Below are 27305 nucleotides of genomic sequence, written 5' to 3' on the forward strand. Positions count from 1 at the left end.
ACCTGATCACTTCGCTTCTAGTGTCTTCCCCCAACCCAATGTTTCGCAACCTTCTTCTTCTTTTTTTTCTTTTCTTTTTCCATTCTCATCATTTTTATGTTTTCATCACCAGGAGCTTTCTAGATTTTCCCCTCCCCTAAAAGGTGAATGAATACTACCTGATACACTGTATATCCCTTTATGTACTGTGGCCATTGTAGTATCTGAGACCCCTCTCCCACAAGAGCCTATGCTTACTCCCCCGGGGGCAGTACCACCCCCCACTGAGAATGCGTGCTAGAATCAATCTGTGAACTGCCACCAACCAAACTGGACTAATCTCTCTAACGCACAGTATTAGCATATCACTCGCTGCCTGGCTCAAAAACGTGCAGCGGTTTGTCTCTCTTCCGATGAGACAAGACAACACAGACAAAGGGCTTGGGCCTGGCTCACTGCACGTATTTGATAAATTTCAGTTTGCTCCATCCTTTTTCCCTCCCAGTTGAATGCTGCCCTCCAAGGAGCTCAGAATGCACCGATGCTCATTCCATAAACGTGCCTTTGGCGCTTCTTTCCCTCGCGCAGGCGAACACTGGGTTTTTCGCAGACTTTGATATTTTTACCATGCTAGCTCATTTGTGAGGGTTTCCCTGATTACTCCAGGTCACAACGATTTCTTACTGAACTTTGTATCTGCGACTGAGTCACATTCTGTGCTCATCTCAGTGAATAATGTCTTATTCATCCAGTTTCCCAAATTAGAAACCTTGAAGCCATTTTTGACCCCTCTCTCTCTCTCCTGAAATTCTTATGCCGTTCGGTTGGAATTACTGTCAGTTCTGCTTCAGAAAAGTCACTCAGATCCACTCTCCCCCCACTGCCTCTTCCAGGTGGACCTAGAGAAAGAACGTCCTGGCTGACCTCACTGTACTTGGCTTCTTCCTGCTGGAGCCTAGCCTCACACTGGTGCACTAGGTCTTTCAAAGAAAACTCTCTTCACTCCCCTGCTGAAACACCTAGGATGGTGATGCAACTGCCTTCAGGCTAAAATGGAAATAACATGTCTTAACAAGGAAGGCCCTCTGCATTCTGCTTCTGACTCCCCTTGTTCTGACATTCCACTTCGTACACCCCAAACACTCAGCTTCTCATCAGGCCCTGAGCCCTCTCAGCGCTTTCATGACGGTATTCCCAGGACACTTCATTTATAGGTCCACTGTTGTACCTGACCTGTTACGTTGTAACCAGCCTGTTACATGTCTGTTTCTCCTCAGACTTAGGCTGCTGGAAGGCGGGATGTATACACAACAACTCCGCAGTCCTGGCATCACCAGCACAACGCCTGGCACTAAGGTGGCACCGGATGCCTGAATGACTTAACTGTAGAGCATCATACCGTCACTTTGTGTTTCATGTGGAGCCACAAAAACACAACTGTTTGACACACAGGCTGAAGGCAGAAATTCTCTATTTTACTTCTTTTGATTCTCCACCGCATACTACAGCTTATAATAGGTGTTCGATAAAACCGTGACATTTATTTGGAAAATGTTGATTCCTCGTTCTGTAAACGGGCTTTCTTCTTCTACTCAGTGGTGAATTCATTCCCTGACTACTTTTGCATACCTGCTTTGGGTCAGGCACGGCAATAAAGACTATAAACACGGGGTGCCTGGGTGGCTCAGTCGGTTGAGCGTCCGACTTCGGCTCAGGTCATGATCTCGCAGTTTGCGGGTTCGAGCCCCATGTCAGGCTTTGTGCTGACAGCTCGGAGCCTGGAACCTGCTTCGGGTTCCGCGTCTCCCTCTCTCTCCCCGCCCCTCCCCAGCTTGCACTCTGTTTTTCTGTCTCTCAAAAATAAGTAAACATTAAAAAAAAAAAAAAAAAAAAGACTATAAACGTGAAGGATATAAGGCCGGACAAACAGACAGGGATGATCCTCACAAAGCTCACTGTCTCGTAAGTCAGGGATGGCGGTTACGAATGTAATAAATACCTCCCGAATGTTCTGCTGCTCCACCTCGTGCCGCTTGATCATTATTTTCCGCTTGAAGAAACGACAGTTTTTGTCGTAGTACAGTCTCTGCTGGGTGAGAAGGTGGGCTTCCTCTTCAGCCTGCGTGTGCTGCAAGTTCTCTTTATGCTTGGATATCCGCTCTTGCTTTTCTTTCTTGGGTGTGCTATGGTCCTCATTCATCTCCTTCACAAAAAGAGGAACAAAACAAAACAGAAAACTTGCTGGTCTCATCGAGCAAAGGAACTGACAGTTTCTTACAATATGGTAGATGAAATTGCTGGGAGAGCAACTGAGAACAAGGACAGGAATACTTGGTGCTGCAATCCTTCTCTCCCAACTTGTGTTTACTGATTATTTAAGGGCCAGGGAGGCCTGCTACTTCCCAGGTCTCTGGCTTCTCAGCCTCGGAAATAACTGGCTCCCTCATTCAATCAACGTACACTTACTGAGTTCTCATCATGTGACAGGCACTGTGCAAGGCGCAAGGAGGCAACGGTGAGCAAAAGAACACGATAACCACCACCGTGGGGCGCCACAATGTGGAATCAGTAATTAATCAAAGAACCAGAGAAATGAACCGAAAATTACCGCCACAGCTGCCGTGCGGGCGGAGGACTTGGGTCTACCAGGATGTTTATTTAAAAGAACCTATTTGAGGGGCGCCTGCGTGGCTCAGTCGGCTAAGCGCCAGACTTCGGTTCAGGTCACGATCTCACGGTCTGTGAGTTCGAGCCCCGCGTCGGGCTCTGTATGCTGACAGCTCGGAGCCTGGAGCCTGCTTGGGATTCTGTGTCTCCCTCTCTCTCTGCTTGCACTCTGTCTCCATCTCTGTCTCTCAAAAAATGAACACACATTAAAAGATTTTTTTTTTAAAGAATATATTGGATCTTGGTAACAACTAAACTGAAAACTTGTAGGAGCTAACCAATGAAAGAGGAGAAGGGAGAAAACTCTGGGCAGAGGAAACGGCATGTGCTAAATCAGGTGGGTTATTTGAAACATGGTGCAACTGAGGAGCGGAGAGAAGGCCCAGGGTGGTGGGTGCAGAGTGACATGAGATGAAGCAGGACCCTCAGAGGCCTCATAGGCCAAGTTAAGGACACTGATCTGTAGCACAGGAGAAAAGGGTTTTATACATGTGGGAGTGACAGGATGAGATGCATCTTGAAAAGATAACCTGCTGCCATGTGGAGCAAGAGTAAAGAAGACAAGGCTGGGAGAAGCAGACAGATTTCACAGACAGAAGGTAACTCTGCAAATGTCTCTAGTGTGAATTTCAGAAAGCATTCCTTTTTTTGTTAAGTTTGTTTGTTTATTCTGAGAGAAAGAGAGCGAATGCACACATGCACGGGGGAGGAGCAGAGAGAAAGAGAGAGAGAGAACCCCAAGCAGGCTCTGCACTGTCAGCACAGAGCCCAGTGCAGGGCTTGAACCCACGAACTGTGAGATCATGATCTGAGCCAAAGTCAGATGCTTAACCGACTGAGCCTCCCAGGTGCCCCAGGAAAAAAGTATCCTTTACTTGGTATGAGTGGGTAAATGAACCATTTCCAAAACGGCAAAATTCATAACTACTCTGGACCATAAGGGTAAAGAGAAGAAAGCGGGGAATTGGAACCCTTAAGATGTTACTTTACTCTATGGAGGAAGCAAGAAGACCATTTTTAGAGAAAGCACAGTGCACTCTTTTTTGTTCATATTGTTCATACCGACAGCTTGATCTATAAGATTTGGCTGACTGCTCAGTGAAAATCTCCTTCAAATGCTAATATCTATTTTACCTGATGTTTTGTGATATGGACATCAACACTATTTACAGTATGTTTGCCCTTAAGCAAGAAGTCCTTGTAAATCAATTTTCAACTTTCCTGTTCTAGTGAAGTCTTGAGTGAAATAGCAGAGTCAACAAGACAGCAGGCTGCATGGAGCATGGAGTAAACTGGGATCACATCAGCGAGGCTGGGTGACTCGTCTCCTGATGCCATGACTTCACTACTAGGTTTGGCATTAACCACTACATTGCACACCCAAATCCAAATGTGACCGTGAAAACGCTCTCCCGGGGCACTTGTGTGGCTCAGTCGGTTGGGCGTATGACTCTTGAGTTTGGCTCAGGTCATCATGTCACAACTGTGGGATTGAGTCCTGTGTCAGTCTGTGTGCTGAGTGTGGAGCCAGCTTGGAGTTCTCTCCCTCTCCCTCTGCCCCTCCCTCGCTTGGGCTTGCTTTTTTGCTCACTCGAGCACTCTCTCTCTCTCTCAAAAACAAAAACAAAACAAAAAAACAAAAAACAAAAACAAGCAAACCTCACTCTAAAATCAAGAATAAATTCTTTCTGTAGGGAAGTGAGTGTGGCTTTAACATACAACATGAGGGATCCCTGTGGTGGTAGAAATGTTCTGTGTCTTGACTATCAATGTCAATGTCTTGTTTGTGATATTGCATTACACTTGAGCAAGATATTACAGTGGGGGAAACTGGGTAATCGGTATACTGGATCTCTCTGCATTGTTTCTTGCAACTGCATGTGAATCTATAATTGTTTCAACATAAAAAGTTTACAAATTTCTAGCATTTTACAAATACTAGAAACTGTTATTATAAAATGTTATTGTTTATCAAAAAAAAAAAGAATAAATTATTTCTGGACCATCTGTCATCCTGTATCGCTCACACCCCTGTCATCTATCAAATAGTGAGGATAATGGAGATTGTTCTGTCACTCCAAGGGCAATACCTTTAACATATCAATATCTAAATATACGTGCCACCTTACATAGAACTAAGCTTTACTTCATAAGGGGGATTAGCCTTGCACAGAAAGGCTTATTGAGGCTATCTCAAACTGAGTTTAGGCTTGTTTTTCTTCATGAGCATGTTGAAAGACTTATAAGTTTAGGCCTGTGGTTTCCTGCACTCATAAATCTGAATACCAAAAATAGCCTATGCCTGAGGACTGAGTGAGGATTCTCAAATGCTGTTCTGTGGGAGAATCTTCTACAGGCTGAGTTCATGCAATCTCCAGATACCTTAGTGTTATAAAAGTTCAAAATGGTGGCTGCAGTCACAAAGTGTGGCCGCAGAAAGTGAGTAAATGCATAGTGTTAGACATCAGAATGTAACTGCAAATGAGAACATTTCAAATTTCTTAGGGAAAAGTCAATGTTATCCTGTGATCCAGTAACATCTTTCCATCATGATGTAATAATTAGGCTCAAGCAATAACTCAGAGAAATAGACAGAATATGAACCTTCTTAGTTAGGCTATTTCTCCCTACAGCCTGGTTTTCTTTTCTTTTTCTTTCTTTTTTAATTTTTTAATGTTTATTGTTGAGAGAGAGAGAGAGACAGACAGACCATGAGCAGGGTAAGGGCAGAGAGAGAGACAAACATAGAATCTGAAGCAGGTTCCAGGCTCCATGCTGTTACTACAGAGCCTGATGCGGGGCTCAAACCCATGAACCAGAAGATCATGACCTGAGCTGAAGTTGGACGCTTAACTGACTGAGCCACCCAGGCACCCCCAGTCTGGTTTTCTAGACCTTATAGTGTCAGAGATTTTTCCCAGTTAGGCAGTGGGGATTAAATACAAAATTCTGTCAGTCCCAACAATCACCAGTGGCTCATCTGGGCAGGACTAAAGATCCTGAGGCTCACCCTCACCCACTTGCTTTCACTTCCTAATTAAAAAAGAATTGGAGAGGAGCCTTGCTAAGTCCCATATTGTTAATGGAGACTATGAGCTCAAATAAATTATTTTACGAACTGAAAGAATGTCCCATACTGAATTTTATTAAACCTTAATACACCAGTAGTCTACAAATTAGAAATCCTAAGTCTTATGAGAAGGAAAGTCTAGGGAATTGTAGGCAATTCACCTATAAGCACTGGTGGGAGAACTGAAGAGATGTGAACTTTCAGGTCACATTGCAGTTCCCCAGGAGGACTCTCCATGTCCACTAATGGTCCACAACCAAACTTTCAGGAATCAATCATTCATTTATCAGAGATTCACATGTACCAGGTGCAGGGATACAATCATGAGCAAAAAAAAAAAAAAAAAAAAAAAAAAAAAAAAAAAAAGGATAACTGAAAACTAGTGTTATGAAATCAGAGGCACCTGTCTCAGTTGAGGCAGTCAGGAAACGCTTCCCTGGGGAAATGATGTTTAAGTTAAGGTATTAATAAACAATCCTAAGTCTTACAAGGAGGGGAGTAAGAATTAACAGTGGAGGGAAAGATTGGGGTTCGAGGGTGGGGGTGGAGAGAACATCCTGGTAGAAGAAACAGTCTTCTCCAAAGATCTTGGAGAAAAGTGGAACTTGATACATCTGAAGAACCAAAAGGTGACCATAGTGGCAGGAGCAGTGAAGAGTCAGGGGTAGAGAAAACAGGTGGGGGAACAGCGGTGTGAGACGACACTGGAGGGGAGGCTAGCAGCTGATCGCTTCGGGATTTCTAGTATTTTGATCTATCCTAAGAGCAACGGGAAGCCAACGGACTGTTACAATCATGAGGTTGTATGATGAGACTTATGGTTTGAAAAGATCACTCTGGCTGAAGTGGCTGAAGAATAAACTGGAAGTCGGCAAGAATGGTTTAGAGTTAGATCAATGATTCTTAAAATCTGATGCCTGGGGGAGCCTGGTTGGTTCAGTCAGTTAAGCATCTGACTTCGTCTTCGATTCAGGTCATGGTCTCAAGGTTTGTGGGTTAGAGCCCCATGTCGGGCTCTGTGCTGACAGCTCAGAGCCTGGAGCCTGCTTTCGATTCTGTCTCTCTCTCTCTTTCTCTCTCTCTGCCCCTCCCCCACTTGTGCTCACTCTCTCTCCTCTGTCTCTCAAAAATAAATAAATAAACATAAAAAAAAAATCTGATGCCTGGACTAGCAGCATCAGCATCACTTGGGAATTTGTTAGAAATGCACATCTCAAATTCCACCCAGACCTACTGAATCAGAAAATCTAGGGGTGAGTTAGCAATCCATTTTAATAATCCCTTTAGGTGATAAAAGTTTGAGAATCAGGGGCTCCTGGGTGGCTCAGTCGGTTAAGCGTCTGACTTCGGCTCAAGTCATGATCTCACGGTTCAAGGGTTCGAGCCCTGTTTTGGTCTCTGTGCTGACAGCTCGGAGCCTGGAACCTGCTTCGGATCCTGTGTCTCCCTCTCTCTCTGCCCCCCCCCCCCCACGCTTTGTCTCTCTCTCTCTCAAAAATAAGTAAACACTAAAAAAATTATTGAAAAAAAGACTCAATGATTTAGACTGTTGATCACAATGTAAGGTTAATCAATTTTAAGTTCCAACCATTCTTTTTTTTTTTTTTAAAGATTTTATTTTTAACTAATCTCTACACCCAACATGGGGTGTGAATTTATAACCCAGAGATCAAGAATCACATATTCCACCGACTGAGCCAGCCAGGAGGCCCTTAAATTCAAAGCACTCTAATGGCAAATTGGTGATGACAATTATTGGTACTCTTACCTCTTTTATTTTTTCCTTACAAATCTTATACTGCTTCTTCTGACTTTCCAAGAAAGTTGTCAAATCTTTCTTCTGCTGGGCCAAGATCTGTTGCTGGAACTTCTTTTCATCTGCTGCAGCTACCTTTGCCTGATAAAATGACATATACAATCTAGGATAAATTGTTCTTCACACAGAATTCAGTTGTCTATATTCTCCAATGCATGAAAAGAGTCCATAAGCGCCGAATAATGTAATGTTTTGTGAACAAAGAATAAAAAACAAAATAAGGATGTGCCTGCTCTGATTCTCTTGTATCTTAAAAAAAATTGAAATGTTTACCATTGAAAAACATTCCCAACTATGGGAAAAATATGAAGGTAAGCCATAAACATGTTTTATTGAACACACACAAAATACATGGGATGAAAAGTGAACTAAGGATTATAATAAAAGTTGTTTTTTTTTCTTTTTGTATTGTAGGTAGCTCACAGGTTAAATTATAAAAATGGATAAGTAACTATGGCCAGTTTTCTTCCAAGAACCTAACTCTAATTGATTAATTATTTCAACTATTGGATTTCTGGGTAGAGTCATCTCTAGTACAATAGGCAAAGCTAATAATACTTTGTTTTCTTAGGTACCTGCTACAATCCACAACAGTCAGACACTGGGACATTTTGAGGGCTCCCAAATGGATAGGACACAGACCAAATAAAAGATAACCCAAAAAACGTTGGCTCCTGAAAGTTACCAAATCTGTGTGTCAGGGGACCATTATATCAGCACATACATAAGATGAGGTACTTAGGAGACAGAGAAGGGATTATGCTTCATGGTTCTTTTTATGTATCTTTTCACCTTTAGCTTCCATTATCAACAGTTTTCCCATTATTAACAACTCTCTCTACATCTTTACCAAACCAAATCCCCAAGAAAGAGTCTGACTGGTTTATTTAACCAATATCATCCCTGTTTTTGGGCAGAGGTTTTTCAGGCCAGGCTGCCTCACAGCTTGATGGCTGTTGGGGGAAAGCTGCTTCTGCAGTTCTGATGTTCCCTTCCATGTGGAGAAGAGCTTAATTACTGAGACACCCCTGGCACTCTGTCCCCAGTCACTCCATTCCCAGAGAGCACACGTTCACCCCTGCTTTCCCACACTATGTAAGTCTTACAGGGGGTGGCATGGAAGGCGACTGGTTTAGTGCTTCCAGTGCCTAGATAGGTGAGTCTGTTTAGTTTTGTCCAGTATTATTAATGCATTTCCCTTCAGACATAAATCACTTCTCCCATTTAACACTTAGCAGTAATCAAAGTCATATTTTGATTCTCTGCCTTACTCTCTCCTCTGTTTTAAAAATTGGTTTAGGACCTGGATGGGGAAGAGAGATGTTTCCTAGAAGATGTAAGCAATAGCCAGGTTAATTACTCGCTGCCATTGGTCAGGTGCCCATTCCTAGTCCAGTGAAGCCAGGGACTGTCACCACTAAAAGGGACGATTTGTAGGGCAGTTTTCTTTTGAAGAGGACTGTGGGTATGGCAGGCACAGTGGCAGGTCTTAACTCTGCAAGTTTCTGTAGGATAGAAGTCCCTTGTTTCTTTTTATTTGTACCCAGACCCCCTCAAGGGATTGACTCCCAGAATGCATTTGCATAGACAAGAACGTAACATATACCTGCAGTAAGTGTTCTAACTTTTATTGGCGATTTTAAGTAGCCCCACAAAACCTAACTCCTCTTAAGTATCACCACAAAGCAACATTGTCCCTCTAACACCAAAAAGCACACCTCTCCTGCCTCCTGCTCGCGTGATGCCACTGGAGCAGGCTTGGCCCGGTTACAGCACAAGGCACGAGCGTGCACACTGACCTCCTTCTCTATGATAGCCACTTGCTTCTTGGCCAGCTTCTCCAGCTCGATGGACGAGTTGTTGGCATGCGTCTCCACCTCCTTCTGTAGCTTGAGGCGGTGCTCGTCCATCTCAGCCTTCAGCTTGTTCTCCAGGGCGATCAGCTGCTTCTGGTGCTGGCGCCGCATCCGCTTATAACCTGACATCTGTTCCCGCAACTCGTTCTCCTGCTCATGCTCATGGATCTGTCGTGTAACCTGATTTGGGTCGGGGAACAGAACTCAGGTAACCAGATTCACGGAAGACAAACTTTCAGGCAAAGTAGAGGAGCCCTCTGGCATAATTCTATCACTGCCACCATCAACTTACCTATTGGCTGAATGCTCACCTGTACCAGGTGCTATTTTGTATGCTCTTTATATTCTTGATCCCTAATCCTGAAAACCATCTCATTCACGCACTCATGTTACTCATTAATGAGGTAGGTGTTACCACCCCCAATTTGTAGATGAAGAAATTGAGACTTGAGGGAGTTCGTTTATTCGTTCAGCCGAACTATATTTACATATTTTTGATATATCAGGATACGTATCCTCAAGGTCATATAGCTAGTAAGGCACAGAGCTGGGATTCAGACCCAGGTCTGTCAGGTTCCAGAGTTATGCTATTTCTACTACACCAGGATTCCTCAACCTCAACACTATTGACAATGAGCTGGATGATTCTTTGAAGGGCTATCCTTGCATTGTAAGATATTTAACAGCATCTCTGGCCTACCCACTAGATGCCAGCACACCTCCCAAGTCAAGACAATCAAAAATGTCTGGGGGCGCCTGGGTGGCGCAGTCGGTTAAGCGTCCGACTTCAGCCAGGTCACGATCTCGCGGTCCGTGAGTTTGAGCCCCGCATCAGGCTCTGGGCTGATGGCTCGGAGCCTGGAGCCTGTTTCCGATTCTGTGTCTCCCTCTCTCTCTGCCCCTCCCCCGTTCGTGCTCTGTCTCTCTCTGTCCCAAAAATAAATAAAAAACGTTGAAAAAAAAATTTAAAAAAAAAAATGTCTGTAGACATTGACAAATGTCCCTTGGGGGGCAAAATCCCTCTGGTTGAGAACCACTGCATTATATCCGACTGCTTGTTTTTAAAGATCATGTCTCTAATAGGAATTTTGAGTATATTCCTAAAGTTGAACAAGATTTATTCCTGATTCTTAATATGAATGAGGGAGACATGGAAGGTGAAAGGAGAGAGAGGGAGGGAGAGAGAGGAAGAGGAAGAGGAAGCGAGAGAGAGAGAGAGAGAGAGAGAGAGAGCGAGAGAGAGCACACTCTCTTCTTTTACATCCTCTATCTTCCACCTCCCCTTCCCCCAGAAGAGATGTTAGCAAATTACAATATATTTATTTACTTGCTCTCCTAAAGAAGAGAAAGCATTTCTATAATTTTTAGGTGGCTACTTTTCTTAGTAATTTTTCCTTCACTCAAGTGAATATTCAAGAAACTCAAGATTGCAAATATAAGTTTGGGCATCTCTTGTGTCTTTCTATTAAACCTTTTCTGATTTTCCACTCCTTCCTTCAATATGTCACCCTCTTTATTTTCCTGTTAGATTCTCTGCTCACTTCATTCTCATCTTCCTGTTTTAGGGAAAAAAATTAATTACAAAATTATAACTTCAGCTTTGTTTTTCACTAGTAATTTAGTCACTCCTATCTACTATAAGCCAATTCTCCCCAACCTAACCCTTAAACAAGTTTTACTAGAAATTTTTGTGCTATTAATTCTCTTTACTATTTTCAGTTTATAGGTCAAAGTGCATTTTGTACAAAGAACAGTTTGTTTCTTTGCTCCTTTCAGAAGGTGTCCCTGCATACCAGACTGAGTCCTTACTATCAAGAGAGTGCTGTTCTGTAACTGGATAGTATTATCAAAGTATACCATTAAACATTAGCCGAACTTTGAAACCTTTCCAGCTGAAACTAACACTAGGTTTCATATTCATTTCTCTTTTCTAAAGGACAACCCTCTTTAAAGTATGAAGAACATAAGAGCAGAAGATATTTCAAGACCAAAAAAAAAAAAGGACAGCATCACCAAAGGGGCACCTAACACTCTAAAGGGAATTTATTTTGTCATCACAATATCATGTTTCTTTTTAATGGACTATTTCATGATAAAAGGAAAGAAAGAAGTCATTTGGAATATATGTGTATATTTCACTTCCTCATGTTTGTGCCTTTCTGAAGTTCAACTATCAGGAAACAACAATTCCAATCAACAGAAAGTATCCCATTTAGTCCTTTCTGAATTTACTTGTTTTTCGTACAACTATGGCAGTAAAGTGTCTGTTCCAGGGTAATTTGCATTTGAGATATGTATTATCCCTAAACTTATTTTTTCGCGTTAGTATTCCTTCTTTAATCAGATTCCCAAAGCTGGGGCATGGCACACCCTAAAGCTATCATGACACATTTAAAACTTGCCAGCAGGATGTCTGACTAGCTTGTGGTCAAATAGTCTCAGGATGGGTGTTTCCCTAAACCAGGCACCTAAAGATAAAACGGAAATGAGTTGTGTCGGGAACATTTTCTATCCTAACTGGTGAGTGACTGCCTGTGAAAAGGGTGGCCACACTGCACACCAGATCACACAAGTATGTGGCAAAGACAAATTACAAAGCTCAACATGCTATCATTTACATCACTGAGGTTCTGGAGAAACACATTGCTTCTAAATGCTTCCTGAAATTTGGATAATCACCTTCTTAAACTCCTAATATCGCCTTCCATTTGTTGCAACAAAACTTTCTACCTTTCGACGTGACTGCCTTCTTAGGCACATAGAGAGATACTGAGTTTTAGAATTCCATACTCAAGCAAAGTAGACAAATTTAAATAAAAGTATGGCCAGATGTTTTATGTATGAAGTCTAATGTGATACACAAAAATATTTTTATCTACAGTTATGTACACCTGCATGTTTTAAGTTTATACTGGGTGTCTTACGAATATACTATTTGATCAGAACAAAAAAAATCACTCATAATTTTAAATTTTATCATGCTATACAGTTTACAATGTCCTTTCACATGCAATTTGCCTCTTTAATTTTTATGAAGCCTAGGATTTGAACTGAGATCCTATGGTTCTTGAATTGCCTGAGGAAATCTACCTCATCAAGGCAGAAAAGAATGAACTTTCTGTTATTAAGTAACGGAAGGAATCAACACCCCCAAAAGTCAAAGCTGGAGAGAGTGGTAAGTCTAAGTTACAAGCTGAATAAGTCTGAAAATGAAAGAAAGTTATAGGAATGTAGTGACTGTAGTAGTTTTTATAATGCTAGTTTCAAAACTGTGATTGACTAATAGTGACTTGCCATGCCCAGTAGGGTCCTTGGACAAAAATCTCATTCTCTCCCTTACTATATAACTGACCTTGGCCAAATTACTTAGCATCTTGAAGTCTCCCAAGAGGAGCCACTGCTATGATGAGATCACTAGTGGGATAACACTTGTGCCCAGCAAGGTGTCTGACACACAGATGTCTGATATATGCTGATTCTCTTTCTTGTCCTGCCAGGGTCTGAGCAGTATGTCTCTGTTTCCCTCCACCAAGCATTTCCAGTGATGCGGACATAGATCAGAACAAGTAGATCCAAGAGAAAGGGGAAGTCTAACAATAAAACTGTACTGGTTTTATCCAGATTGTGGCTTATAAAATAAGTATGTATAATTTATGAAACTGAATTATTAACCATTTCACGTACCTGGAGTAATATATAAAAGTTAAGAGCCATAAAGTTAGACTGCACTTTTTCCGGAAAATTTCTACAGTCATTCCATCTACCTTATTTAATTCCAGCAAAAATTTGGACCTAAAACACACTACTTCATCCAAAGTGTGCTATCTGCCTACCAAGTTCAGAACACTGCACTAGAGGGCTAATAAACAACTTCCTGAACATAAAAGAAAAGTATGGTGGCTGGTAATGTTACCCTCTTAAGAAATCAAAGCCAACTTATGCAATCAAAATAATACATATGATATTTATGATAAAAACTGGTCACCTCAGCTCTTAGAATAAATGAAATTTATAGCAAATTCTTAAAAAATAATACAACGGGTCACATTTTGACATTAGAAATTTGACACCCCCCTCTTTAGAATACCTAGGGAAAAAACGTTTTAAGTTCATACCAAAATTGATGATGGATAATAGGCAATTCTGCCTTATACATAAACACTGGCATGAAGAACTTTGAAATGTACACCTGCAAATCCAAATTCTCCTGTGATAGCAGAACTGGAAGAGACTTCACTCATTCACTTGTTCATTCATTCATTCAACATGCTTATTCAGAGAGTTTGGTCATGGGAGTTGGGCATATAGACTGGGCAGCATAAGTGAAAAATGGTATCAGTAATGATCTTAGTGAGATTAAGAAGCCGAGAGAAAGGAAAGAGGAGCTACACAACATTCTGATAAGCATCCTCTGGTACACTTCTACTATCCAGGAAGAGGACACATCTTCAAGCATTTAGAAACAGAACAGTGGGGCTGATGAAAGGTGAAACAGCATTTACTGCAGAGGCGCTAATATTTTTATGCTCGTCTATCAAGCTCATTCAGGTATCCAATTCTATAATTAGCTGAAAATTAGGTTGCATTTTTAAAATCAAAATGAAAACTCCATTTTTATAAGAGCTTTTCTATTAAATCTGGTAAAACGAAAGTAAAAGAATCCATATTTGTTTGCATGGATAGAACAATAATCATTTCTGTCTACACGCTTTCCTAGAGATTAGAAACTAAGAGTTTTGTGCCCCTGTCCCTAATGTGTATTCTTCTTCTTCTTCCTCTTTTTTTTTTTTTTTTTTTTTTTTTTTTTAAAGTAGGCTCTATGCCCAACATGGGGCTTGATCTCACGACTCCAAGATCAAGAGTCACATCCTCTACCAACTGAGCTAGCCAGGCCCCCGGCCCCCGGCCCAAATGTGTATTCTAACATACATTTACCTGTGTAGTAAGACCACTCATTCCAGTGAGAATTCCTTCAGAAGACCAAAATCTGAATTGTTTGATAGATATGGGCTTGGTGCTCTTTATATTAACATCGACTATGGGAAGGAACTACCATATGACCCAGGACATTATGAAATTTTAAGAAATGACATCAGATGTAACAACAGCTGAAAACACTCTCATGGGTTACTAATCCAATTAAAATATTAGGATCTCCATTCACCAGTAATAAAAGCTTAAGGAAGGCACATTTCAAAGGCCCAATAAATCAGATGAGAAATTCTGAAGAACTATACAAACAACTCCTTTCTCCAGATAATGAATCAGTCCAATATGAACTTTCTTACAGGAGAAGAAAAAGAAAGGATGAAATAAAAAAGGTTCCATGATATGCCCTTCTTTTTCCTAGTTTTTCAAAATAAAGTCAATCATCTCTGCCCTTCAATGATTATAATACAAATATACCTGATTCTAAAGTTTCCTCAGGGTTTCTTCTGCTGTCTAGGTTCACAGTCCTTGCTTTTCCTTTGTTACAAACGTAATTGTGCAGCGGTGCATAAGAACACAAAAATCTCAGTGTTAAGGGGCCCAAATGGTACAAACATCTAGCAGTAAAAGCCTGTAGCCCATGGACTGCATACACTGGTCAATAACCCCATTCAAAAGCACAATGTACAAAAAAATGCCAAGGGCAAAAACCACAGGTGTAGGCCTCTTTTAGGCTTATGTAGAAGAGGTAGGCTGATAAAACAAATTTAATGAATATAAAAATTTTTGTCAGTTTGCAAGTCTGTCTGAAATATAAACTCATTATCTATTTATTTATGTATTAATTGAAAAAATAATTTCTAAATTCCTTTTTCTTTTTGCTGTTCACTTTTGAATCACTCTGTGACTTGCCAGCACTCAATCAATCAACATAGTATTGCTACCAATCATGGGAAGTGAAGGGAGGTTTCAACAATGACTTGATTGTTCGTTATACTGGACTTTCATTTTCTCAGCATCTTGCTCCTACCTTTATGTCATTTAAGTAACTTTAGTCCTTTTCCTTTGAGCTGAGATCCATGAAAAGCAGTAGGGTTCATGATCTACTCTTAAAATTTGGATACTTCTTTTTGATATTCCAGTGTCCTGACTTATATATTCCTATTGGACTATTGGAATTAACCTTTAAAACAACATAGGTCGTAGAACTGTAGTACTTGGTAAGATACATTGAAATATCCATACCAATAATTAGATTGTACAAAATGAGACATGGAACTGTGTGACCACTTTCATGCCACTTTCCCCTTCTAATCATTCATTTTTCTTCTTTATTTATTTTTTTTTTTTTTTAAATTTTTTTTTCAACTTTTATTTATTTTTGGGACAGAGAGAGAGAGAGAGAGAGAGACCATGAACGGGGGAGGGGCAGAGAGAGAGGGAGACACAGAATCGGAAGCAGCCTCCAGGCTCCGAGCCATCAGCCCAGAGCCTGACGCGGGGCTCGAACTCACGGAGCGCGAGATCGTGACCTGGCTGAAGTCGGACGCTTAACCGACTGCGCCACCCAGGCGCCCCTCATTTTTCTTCTTTAAAAACCATTGGATGCAAATACCACCAACCTCTAATAAACTTCCATCAATCCCACCATGCCTCCCAAAGCATTACATTTGGAGAGGGCTTTCTGCATACAACAACTTATCTTGCGGCTACTGCAACAGCCTACCAGCTACTCAGTTTTTCACTTAATATAGGGGCAGGGAGCCTTTTAGCAAATCCAAAGTCCATCAGAGACTGATCTCAGCTGTTCTCTGTCTGGGCACTAGGAAGCCTATAGGATTCAGAGGGGTTCCTGAGGACTTTGCCCACAGTCCTGAGGTGGCCTAGTAGGGAAGCAGAGAAGACGACTGCAATGGCTGATAGGCACAAATGTGAACTTCAGATCACTGTGGCATGGCAGTAGTAACATCACACTCGGAGGTAGGAGAGGTCATGAATATGTGATGTGAGAATGAGGGTGTGGCAGGTGACAAAAGGAGAGGACGGGGGGGGGGGGGGGGGGGGGGGGGGGGGGGGGGGAAATCCACTTGGTAAAATGTTTGTTTCATATTAAAAACCTGCTTCTGGTGCTCTGAGTCTCAGTGGCTGTTCACCATTTCTCCTCTTATTTCAACATGAGCATGTCTGGATAGACATACAAGTCTCACTAGAGTCGGTGGTAAGTAATAATATTACATAAATAACATATTTTTTTGGTCAGGTATCATAACATGAAGCTATTTATTAATAAATTCATGATGCTTTATGTAGACTCAAAAGCATGTCTTTTAGGTGCTTAGCAATCATTAGCAATCACAGAATGGACATTTTTAGATCTCTATTACACAGTATAACATTCATTTAAATGAAAAATTGCCCATTAAGGAGATTACAAGAAACTTCCACACAAAGGAACTTAAAGGCAGGCTTACTGATAAGGAGTCTCAATTAAATTGCTTGCTTTTAGACAGCAGCAGGCACAGCCATATGTAGGTGCTTTAACTTCCATTTTCCTTATATTTATTTATTTATTTTAAGATGATAATCCATTATCCATTCCAAAGATAATCGAAGCTTTTGAAAGACTTGAGAGATAAAAGTGGAAATCAGGTTTAAAAAATAGGACAAGAAAAACAATTTCTGGGTCGGCCTCGGATGATGTCATCATAGGTTCTAAATGTAATAGCCAGGCAGTACACACTAACTCTTTCTGCCCATGTGACCTCTAGCATCAATCTGGGCAAAACAATGAATATTTCAGTAATTTTTTGGCCGTGAAGTGAGATTCAGAAGCAAAAGATTAAAGAGAGTTTAGAGTGCCAAGGGTGAAGCGGTGTGTGTGTGTGTGAGTATGTGAGCGCGCACGCGCACGCGTGGGGGGCCAAGGGGAGGAGGCATGAAAACTAACTCTTCCAGCACACACCCCTTTTGCTACTACAAGGGCATCCAGCAATCACATTTGCAATAGTAAAAATGCTGAAGGATCCTACAGTATCCCTTCTTCCACAACCACCCCTATCCTCTCCTACAAAGCCCTTCTTGCTTTATTGGTGCCACGGAATTCTTCAGGGGTTAAATGGGGAAGTGCAGCCACTACCATTGTTGCAATAAATAAATGAATGAACCAGAACGAACCAGCAACTCGGCCCTGGGAAGCTAGTATCTTATTTTCTACAATTACATCCATTAACCAGCAATGATATATTTGAAAAAATATATTGTGTTTTACCTTTTGATGTGTGTGTATACATTACAGACACACATGCATCTATACAAAAAGAAGCATAGTGCCCTGCATACACATACATCAAACACCTTTAAAAATTTTTTTAGCGTTATTATTTCAATGAAAAGACAAATAGCTTTTAAAAAATTGGATAGGTTAGCAACTTCATCTCAAAGGCCTTTTATTTTGCATATACAACATATATAAATACACACACACACACACACACACACACACACACACACAGGTTTTTTTTTTTTCCATGCCGTAGACAATGCTAAAATATCTGAGATCAGGTTGCCATGCCAACAGATTTTTTCTAAAATGAATAAAATTATTAGGAGGGAGAAAACATTCTTGACTCCTTTCCTCCCATCCATGAAGCCGAGAGAGGCTCAGGGAGGGCGAGAGGCTGCCAGATGGGGAGGAGGGGAAGGAAGGGAAGGTGGGTAGAGGGGTGTTTGCTTACCAAAGATGCTGATTTGATCGTGGCAAAGCGCTCTCTGTTCCGGTAGTGGAGGGCCTGGCTCTGAACTGACTGGGTAGGCCGCGGCTCAGGCCTGGGATCGCCGTGGCCCGCCTCATCCCTTATGAATACATGATCCTGCAGAAATGGATAAAAACAAGGAGAAAGTCCAGCTGTGCTCTTTCCTCGCCGGCTGCCTCTCTCTCACCCCTCTTTCTGCACAAGCACTGCTGTTTGAAATGCATAGTTTAGCTCTCTGCTAGTCCCCGCAGCTCCCACGGTACAAAATGAATAAGCAACACATTGCAGCCTTCAGTTAGGAATGTCAGCTGATCGCTAGTGGGATGCCTTCTGAATCCCTGGCAGGCTTTTTCTTTACCTCCAGAATTACATATATGCAAAAGAAAAAAAGAATAGAAAAAACAATGCAATGTACAGACTCCTTAGAACGGTTTGCTTAAAACGCTGTAACCAAATAATTCCTTTAAAAATGTCATGTCCATGTCTAGCAAGGAGGATGCTGGTTGCTTTTAACATAAAAGCGAGCCTCCGCCTCATTCCCTTGAAAGATCTGCTTTCTCAATTTAATTTTATTTGAGATCTGTTCGGTAGGATCATCGTTCTGCCTAGAACCAGTGTAGGCTTGTGCTGAACTGCCTCTCTATCTTGTGCTGGGAAGATTCGGCAGTCACTGAGGGATCCTGCTTTCCAGTCATGATCGTACACAGTTCTAGCACCTTCTCTCTACAGCTTCTGAAAGGATTTTTTTTTTAGATTTAAAGAGACAGGCATGCAATTTCAACCAAATGATACTTTCACAAATTCTTCCTCAACTCAGTCTCGGTATGGTCACCAGAGTGAGTGAGGCTGGGATTTAATGCCCTTGGCTGATTTAATCAAATCTGTGCTTCTTGATAGGCAGAGATGATTAATCTTGGTGTAACGCCCAGTGAAAAATAACATTCCCTGGAAGGGTAATAATGGATGTTTCTTAAATGTAATTTAAATGAGTTTTAAAGGGGAAAATGCTTTCAAAGGGTGATGCTTTTCTCTATAAAAGATGGAGTGGTCAGTCAGTAAGTAGCTCTAACCCTTCAGGGAAAAAGATACTATAATAATAGCTCAAAAACATGTACAACCATGGGGGATTTTTAAATAGTACATGTTCAGGAGGGGAAGGAGAAATTAATTCCCTTATTGTTCTAGGGTTTTAAGAGAATCCACTTCTCTTTTGTGAGAAGTCGGTTTTGCATTTTGTCTATGACTATTTGAATTTTTTTTTTAATAATTCCTCTTTCAACAGAAAACAAAAATTGAAGAGGTTTAGAAAACACGAAATTTTATTATATAGTCTAAAATTTTGAAAAGTCAAGACACATATATTCTTGAGGGAAATTAAATTTTATATTCAGGTTTTTATGTAAAAGCCAAGAGCCAAGATTAAATTTACCATTGGGCTGATTTTCTTTTTCCTTTTATAAATTTAGAATGCTCCAGAATGTTGGGAAGGTATATGCCATTACATCTATATCTAGAGATTTTTTTTTTTTTCAATTTACTGTATTGAGGTCTAGTTTGTTTTTAAATAATGAAGGGACCTGTAAGGCCATTGGGGACATATACGTCAAATTCAAGGATATGCTACCATTGTGCTGTCCTATAAGATATGTAAAGTTCAGTTCCCAGGTCACACCAGTTATATTTCAAGGTAGCCACTAACTATGGCTACCATACTGAACAGTGCAGATACAGTTCCTTTCCATCACTGCAAGAAGTTCTATTAGATAGTACTATAGGTTAAAAATATATCTCAACCCATATTTTTGAGATTTATATGAAAAAAACCTTGAAAGGCCAATTAAAACTTTTCTATATTATTTCCCAGGAAATCTAACCTCTTATTTTATAGGGCAAAGAGAGATCAGGTGTGAGACTGGGATGTACACACTAGGTTTAAGGTTCTAGAGAGGAAGGCACTGGGATCTACCGCCATTCACATTGCTGACTGTGTATTAGTAATATTACAGTCCCAGAAAAACAAGGAGCTTCTAACTGCCCCTAAGCAGATGAGACAGGTGAGGTGGAGTCCTGTGGTTTTACAGGAGGGCTTAAGAAGTCAAAGTTTTGGTGATTATTAATTAGCTAACATTAAGTAAACTGACTGAGATGTAGCAGCTAAGTTTCAAATTGTAATAACCTGATTTACAAAGGTAAATAGTGACACCAGAATCTACACTGTTTGCTGAACAGAATAAAGTGAAACATATTCACGCACAAATGTGTATAATTTTACTACTATTAGTCTATCTTCTCTCAGATAAAAATTAACACGTGTGGGTTAGGACCTTGCTTATTAGCAAATTAGAAGTCACATTATATTTCTTTTTTTTAATTAAAAAAATTTTTAATGTTTATTTATTTTTGAGAGAGAGAGAGAGAGAGAGAGCGTGCACACGCGAGCAGGGGAGGGGAAGAGAGAGACAGACACACAAAATCTGAAGCAGGCTCCAGGCTCTGAACTGTCAGCACAGAGCACGATGTGGGGCTCGAACCCAGGAACCACAAGATCATGACTTGAGCTGAAGTCAGATGCTTAACTGAATGAGCCACCCAGGCGCCTCTTAAATTTTTTTTTAATATTTATTTTGGGGAGAGAGAGAGAGAGAGAGAGAGAGAGTGCAAGGAGAAGAAGGGCAGAGAGAGAGGGAGACACAGATTCCAAAGCAGGCTCCAGGCTCTGAGTTGTTTGCACAAAGCCCAACGCGGGGCTTGGACTCACTGTGAGAGATCATGACTTGAGCCAAGGTGGAACGCCTGCCTAACCGACTGAGCCACCCAGGCGCCCCTCACATTATATTTTCTAAGTTTTTAAACTGGATACACCAGGAAAGTTAAGACTTGAAATCATAGTGATTTTAGTTAAAATGTAGTTAATTCAATAACCCACTAAGGTATATTTTAAACATAATACTATTTTAAAAGCTAGTCTGAGAATAGGTCTAAAATTTTAATCTACTTCAAATATAGTAAATAATGTCAACAGTATAATTCTTTATTTCAGCTTAAAATTTTTTTCATTTTTAAAAGTATTCTTAGTTTTTCACAGCAGCTTCATAACATATCACCACATTAAAAGTCTTCAAATGTTATGCAAGAGACCACAAAATGAGGTAAAATTTAGCCTACTAGTAGATATCCATTTCAAATGCATAAGAAAATGAATTTAAATCATTTTTTTTAAGATTTTATTTTTACATTATCTCTATACCCAACATGGGTCTCGAACTCACAACCCTGAGACCAAGAGTTACATGCTCCATGGACTGAGTCCCAATGAATGAATAAATGAATTTTAAAGTATTCAGTTACATTGCATAAAACAAGTTTAAAATTTTGAAGACAACTTAAACAATGAAGCAATTTTGAAATGAGGGAAATGTGACTTGAGAAGCAAGTACAAATAAATTAAACTATCAACTTTACTGGGTGTATTGTCTTGTCGGTTATACTGTCCCTTCAAATCGCAGTCCCTTCGAAAATGACCACCGTATCTGACTCCCAAACTTTCTGAATTGAACACATTTTAAGATTAATAATGGAAAGGGACAATTTGCTAATTAATGCAGTTAGGCACTGATGTATATTATTTACAAATAACGTGAGGGGCAACATCTTTGATGTTGAATAATGATTTTTAGAAGATTAAGAACAAATATCGGAGCACCTGGCTGGCTCAGTCGGTAGAGCATGTGATTCTTGATCATGGGGTTGTAAATTTGAGCCCCATGTTGAGGGAAGAGATTACTTAAAAATAAAATCTTAAAAAAAAAAAAAAGAACAAATATCATATTCTATTTTACCAAGACAAATAAATCATAGGCCTTGTTTATAATTTATCTTGAACACAGTATCATCTGGGAATAAACAAAATTGCTCTTTGAAATACCAATATGGGTGAGGACCAGTTTTAAATAAATCTGTGTTAACCACGTAAATTTATAACGTTCCTTCACTGTAAAAAAAAAACAAAAAAACTTTTTCAGATTAAAAAAAAAGCTGTCATAACGTTTGTTCGAAATCATTAGTAAAAAGAATTGAACTTTTATACAATATAGTCAAGTATATGAAGCATGAAGCACAAACTTTGCTATTATACCCTGGACAGAGGGCTCTACTTTTATTTAAAAGTTTTTCTCTAAGTTATCTATTTATGCTTCTGAAATTAAGATTCATGGTGTAGTCACTTGTTTAGAGTTTCCAGGTTAACTTGAAATCAACTCTTGGAAACCACTGTTCTGGACTCTGTTGTATTTTGGGTATATCTTTATCATACTATCACATACTTACTTGTGTGTCTGTGTGTGAGGCTGTGAGCTTTCTGAAGACAGCAAAAAATGTGGTTTGAAAACTCTGTCTCCCTAGCAGTTCCTTAGTGCTTGACACTTAGTAGGCATTCAGGAAATGTCTGCTGAATAAATGAGCTCAAGAATATAGGTCTGAGAAGAAATCAGGTCTGAGAAGATTCTGAGAAAATGACATTTTCTCTTATATTATTTAACAGAATTCGAATCTGTATTTCGTAAAAACCTGCCACTCTGTACTCTAAGGAAGTCATAAAATAGTGACACACAAGCATACCTTGACATGGGGGCAGGAAGAGGATCTAAAAATGGCTTTTATCGGATGATGAGGAACTTTTTTATAGACTCCCACACTTTTTACGCTGTGCAGAAGGGATCAGCAAACCTACTATGCCTTTTGTTTCTGTTCATTTCAAAATTATTCAATTACTACATGAGCAGTTGTAGCTATCAACAGCCGGGGCTGGAGGAAGGGAAGAAGATGGACGAGGCTCTCTTCAACCTGGGAGGGTGGCTACTAAGGAGCAAAAATGACTAGCATGCTGAGGATAAAGATGTTACCATAGAGATTGGTCTGTATGACTGCCCTGCTTAAGAAACATTACCTTCATATGTTAATTTACTTTTACTTTGCCAAATGTGAGTTGAAGAGTCAAAGAACCCGCCCCTCTCCTCAGCAAAAATAATAGGAAAGGCCACTGAAGCAAGTGAAAATTAAACTAGAACATCCTATCCCCTCAAGGACATTTCTTTTTTTTTCCCTCCCACAAAAATGGTGAAAGCTGTTCTTTTTTTAAAAAAGAGGAAAAGAGAAAAAAAAGAACTACCATCAACTAATAGGAAAAAGGGCAAATAAAACTTTAGGAATTAAGATAGAATGATCTTTTAAAATAATACCTAAAAGGGGGCCATGATGATTAGAGTTCATTAGGCATGTCTAATATAATAAATTGAAAACGAATACTTTAATATATTAAAATCTTATGATCTATATTAATAGAAGGCGGCAGCAGGCAAAGGTAAGTGACTTTAGACTTTAACAAAATAAAAGTGTACCTTTTAATTGGAAAACTGAATAGATTTTGTTGGTTAGAATGCTATTAAAATCTGTTTGCTACTGCTACATACATACATACATACATACATACATACATACATACATGATTTTAAGGAGTGGGGTAGAGGCCGAGAAGCAGGCTAGGTGACAGCGAAACACCTAATCTGGATTGAGAGTTTGTCCTGGAGCCATTTGGGAATAACTGAAAACTGAGGTGTATGTAGAGTTGTGTCCTGTAAAAGTTCACAAACCGTTTATTGAATGCTTACTGTGTAACAGACACTGTGCTGGGTGGTAGGAGAAGAGAGATGCCCTTGAGGAGCTAACAGTCTAGGATACGGTGATTATTCTGTTTTTCTTTTTAATTTTTTTATTATTTTTTTTTTTTAAATTTTTTTTTTCAACGTTTATTTATTTTTGGGACAGAGAGATACAGAGCATGAACGGGGGAGGGGCAGAGAGAGAGGGAGACACAGAATCGGAAACAGGCTCCAGGCTCTGAGCCATCAGCCCAGAGCCCGACGCGGGGCTCGAACTCACGGACCGCGAGATCGTGACCTGGCTGAAGTCGGACGCTTAACCGACTGCGCCACCCAGGTGCCCCTCTTTTTAATTTTTTTAAATGTTTATTTATTTTTGATAGAGACAGAGCATGAGTCGGGGACGAGCAAAGAGAGAGGGAGACACAGAATCTGAAGCAGGCTCCAGGCTCCGAGCTGTCGGCCCAGAGCCCGACGCGGGGCTCAAACTTGCGAACCCTGAGACCATGACACGAGCCAAAGTCAGACGCTCAACCGATGGAGCCACCCAGGCGCCCCAGTGATTATTCTTGTTATTGGAAAGAGCAGGGTGGCAACATTAGCAAGGGAAAACGAAAGAAATGCTTAAAGTTTATTTTGTCAGAATATACTTTTAGACTTATCAAATCATCTGTGCTCAAAGGGAAGATTAGATTAGGGTCCCTTCAGGGCCTGGGAAAGACCAGATTCAAGGTGAGGACTAGAGAGAAAGAAGTAACCTGGAATTCTAACGTCAAAGGAAATTTTTCGGTGTCCCACTTTACATTTTTTGGGGCTTGATGTGTGATAGAACCATCCTGCTAAAATCAGGGCATCTTTATTCTGGAGGCAGAGCAGTTAATTGCAAGTCATACTCTTATTGGTTGCACATGGCCTTTAAAAGTAAATTTACTTCCTATATAAAATGGTAATCTGTTCCATATCTACAGTTTGACTAATTTAGGATAATGCCTGCTTGATTGTAACAATCAAGGTGGGGGGGGACACACAAATGTGTATTTTGATATTTATTAAGTTTGTTCTAATTACTGGAGTATAATTATTGGAGAAATGCTCTTCACTCAAGTCTTTTAAACCATAAAGATAATACTTAAGATTATTTAACCCTTTTTTTTTTTAAATTTTTTTTATTTTTGGGACAGAGAGAGACAGAGCATGAACGGGGGAGGGGCAGAGAGAGAGGGAGACACAGAATCGGAAACAGGCTCCAGGCTCCGAGCCATCAGCCCAGAGCCCGACGCGGGGCTCGAACTCACGGACCGCGAGATCGTGACCTGGCTGAAGTCGGACGCTTAACCGACTGTGCCACCCAGGCGCCCCGAGATTATTTAACCCTTTTAATCCATATGTTCAATGAACCAAAATAGCATGATGTTTAGTCTCTGGCAATTAATTCATTCCCTGTGTGTGTGTATGTGTGTGTTTTTAATTTTTTTTTTTTTTGCATTTATTCATTTTTGAGACACAGACAGAGACAGAGCACAAGCCAGAGAGGGGCAGAGAGCGAGGGAGACAGAGAATCCGAAGCAGGCTCATCACCTGAGCTGAAGTCAGATGTTTAACCGACTGAACCACCCAGGTGCCCCTGTTTTTTTTTTTATTTGTTCATTCTTGCATTCTGTAGTTATTTACTGAGTGCCTGTGCTGTGCCAGGCACTGTTCTAGGTGTTGAGATACGTTGTGGAGCAAGGCAGGCACAGTCTTTGCCCTAATGAAATTTACATTCTACTAATGAAATAATAGATAAAAAATTTAATACATAATATTAGATAGTGACAAATATTAAAAAGAAAAGAAAATAGGATAATGAGGTAATGGATAAAACACTGTAATATGGTAATTCAGTGATATATAGGTTTTTCTAAGGTTCTGGTCACAAACCCAAACAAAACTGGTAAATGTTTTGTAAGACAAGTTTGACCGCTTCCTTTCAAAAACATTCTTTGTGGTCACAAATTATGGTGGACTCCGAAATGCACCACCTAGATTCCCCTCTAAAAAGACTTGCTGCCAGAATCCTCCTGGGCTGTCAGTCCATTTAGGGGCTGCCTTGGCTGCAGAGAGCGGCCTTGTGCAAGTTCATACCCTTCCCAGGGCGCTCACGTTCAATGACTGATCTGCGTGAGGGTAACAAGGCACAGCCATTCTGGCTTAGTTTGGACAACTCTGAAGGGTCATTTTAGCCCCAGAGCTCCTTGGGAGCCATCTCACTTCAACTTTGCCCTCTGCCCAATGCGGTGCCCTTCTCTCTCTTCCACAGGTGTTGATCCCCAAGGAAACTCCTAATAAGCAAATGAATTGCTGCATGAAATGGTCTCAGCTCTGCTTCCCAGAGAATCCAACCTGTGACCTAAATGTTACCTGTACCTACGTGTCACCACTATGCCATCTGCATGAAGAAGGAGGGACTGATCAGAACAGTGGCTTTTAGAAAAATCCTCCTTTTCAAAAAAAAAAAGAAAAAGAAAAAGAAAAATCCTCCTTTTCAAGTGAAATCCAAACATAAAATGTAAGATATAAAAGCAGGCCTTGTCCTGGGGGAGGTATGGATGAGGCTTGTTCCTGAGGCACCTCTTTACAAAATAGCTTAAAAGTCACATTAGAGATCTGCTTCTTTAAAGATTACAGGAAAAGAAACATAGAATTTAAGACCTGGAAAGGATCTCTGAAACCACACAGAACAACTCCTGATTTTACAGATGGAGAAACTGAGGCCCAGAGAGGTTTGCGACATAAACTAACACTAACAGTTGCAGACAGAATTATAAACTAGTTTCCTTATTCCTGTAATCCATTACATAAAATTTTCTATTGAGAACTTAAAATCCTATTTCATTTATGTTCCCAAGTGGAAAACTTTTAGGAATTCAAACATACCAACAAATATAAGGTTTCTGAATACTTCTTTATTTCTATTGTGTTTAAAATGATATACATATTAAAATTCTTTAATGTTTATCTACTTTTGAGAGAGAGAGAGACAGAGAATGAATGGGAAGGAGCAGAGAGAGAGGGAGACACAGCATCCCAAGCAGGTTCCAGGCTCCGAGCTGTCAGCACAGAGCCCAGCATGGGGCTTGGACCCACCAACCGCGAGATCATGACCTGAGCCAAAGTCGGACTCTTAACCAACTGAGCCACCCAGATGCCCCGAAAATGATGTATTTTTAAGCCCAGGTATAGGATTTAAATGGGTCTCATGAAGAAATATCATATTTAACACTAAGTTTTCATATATAACATATTCTGCTTTTATTGTCTGCTTATATTTTCCCCCTTTTTTATTGTGGTAAAATACACATAAATTCACCATCTTAATTATTTTTAAGTATACAGTTCGGGGCTCCTAAATACACTTCTAATGTTGCACAACCATCACCACCAGCCATCCCCATAACTCTTTCATCTTGTAAAGCTGAAACTTGGCCCCATTAAACAACTCTCCTTTTCTCCCTTCAGCCCAGCCTCTGGCACCCACCAATCTACTTTCTGTCTTTATGATTTTAGCTACTCTAAATACCTCATATAAGTAGAATCATA

The 27305-nt window shown here is 40.4% G+C and overlaps 1 protein-coding gene across 3 annotated transcripts in view; it reads right to left on the bottom strand.

Moving 5' to 3' along the window:
• The window catches only part of TAOK3 (TAO kinase 3), a 182738-nt gene that overhangs the window by 16177 nt on the left and 139256 nt on the right, over positions 1-27305 (bottom strand). For all 3 annotated transcript variants that reach the window (XM_047827793.1, XM_047827794.1, XM_047827795.1), the window contains exons 14-17: positions 18052-18186; positions 9332-9568; positions 7485-7613; positions 1979-2182 (exon numbers count right to left, since the gene is read on the bottom strand). In XM_047827793.1, the coding sequence (XP_047683749.1) occupies positions 1979-2182; positions 7485-7613; positions 9332-9568; positions 18052-18186 (705 nt within the window). The remainder of the gene's footprint in view (positions 1-1978; positions 2183-7484; positions 7614-9331; positions 9569-18051; positions 18187-27305) is intronic.

Source organism: Prionailurus viverrinus, chromosome D3, assembly GCF_022837055.1.
Source record: "Prionailurus viverrinus isolate Anna chromosome D3, UM_Priviv_1.0, whole genome shotgun sequence".
Classification (NCBI taxonomy): Eukaryota; Metazoa; Chordata; class Mammalia; order Carnivora; family Felidae; genus Prionailurus; species Prionailurus viverrinus.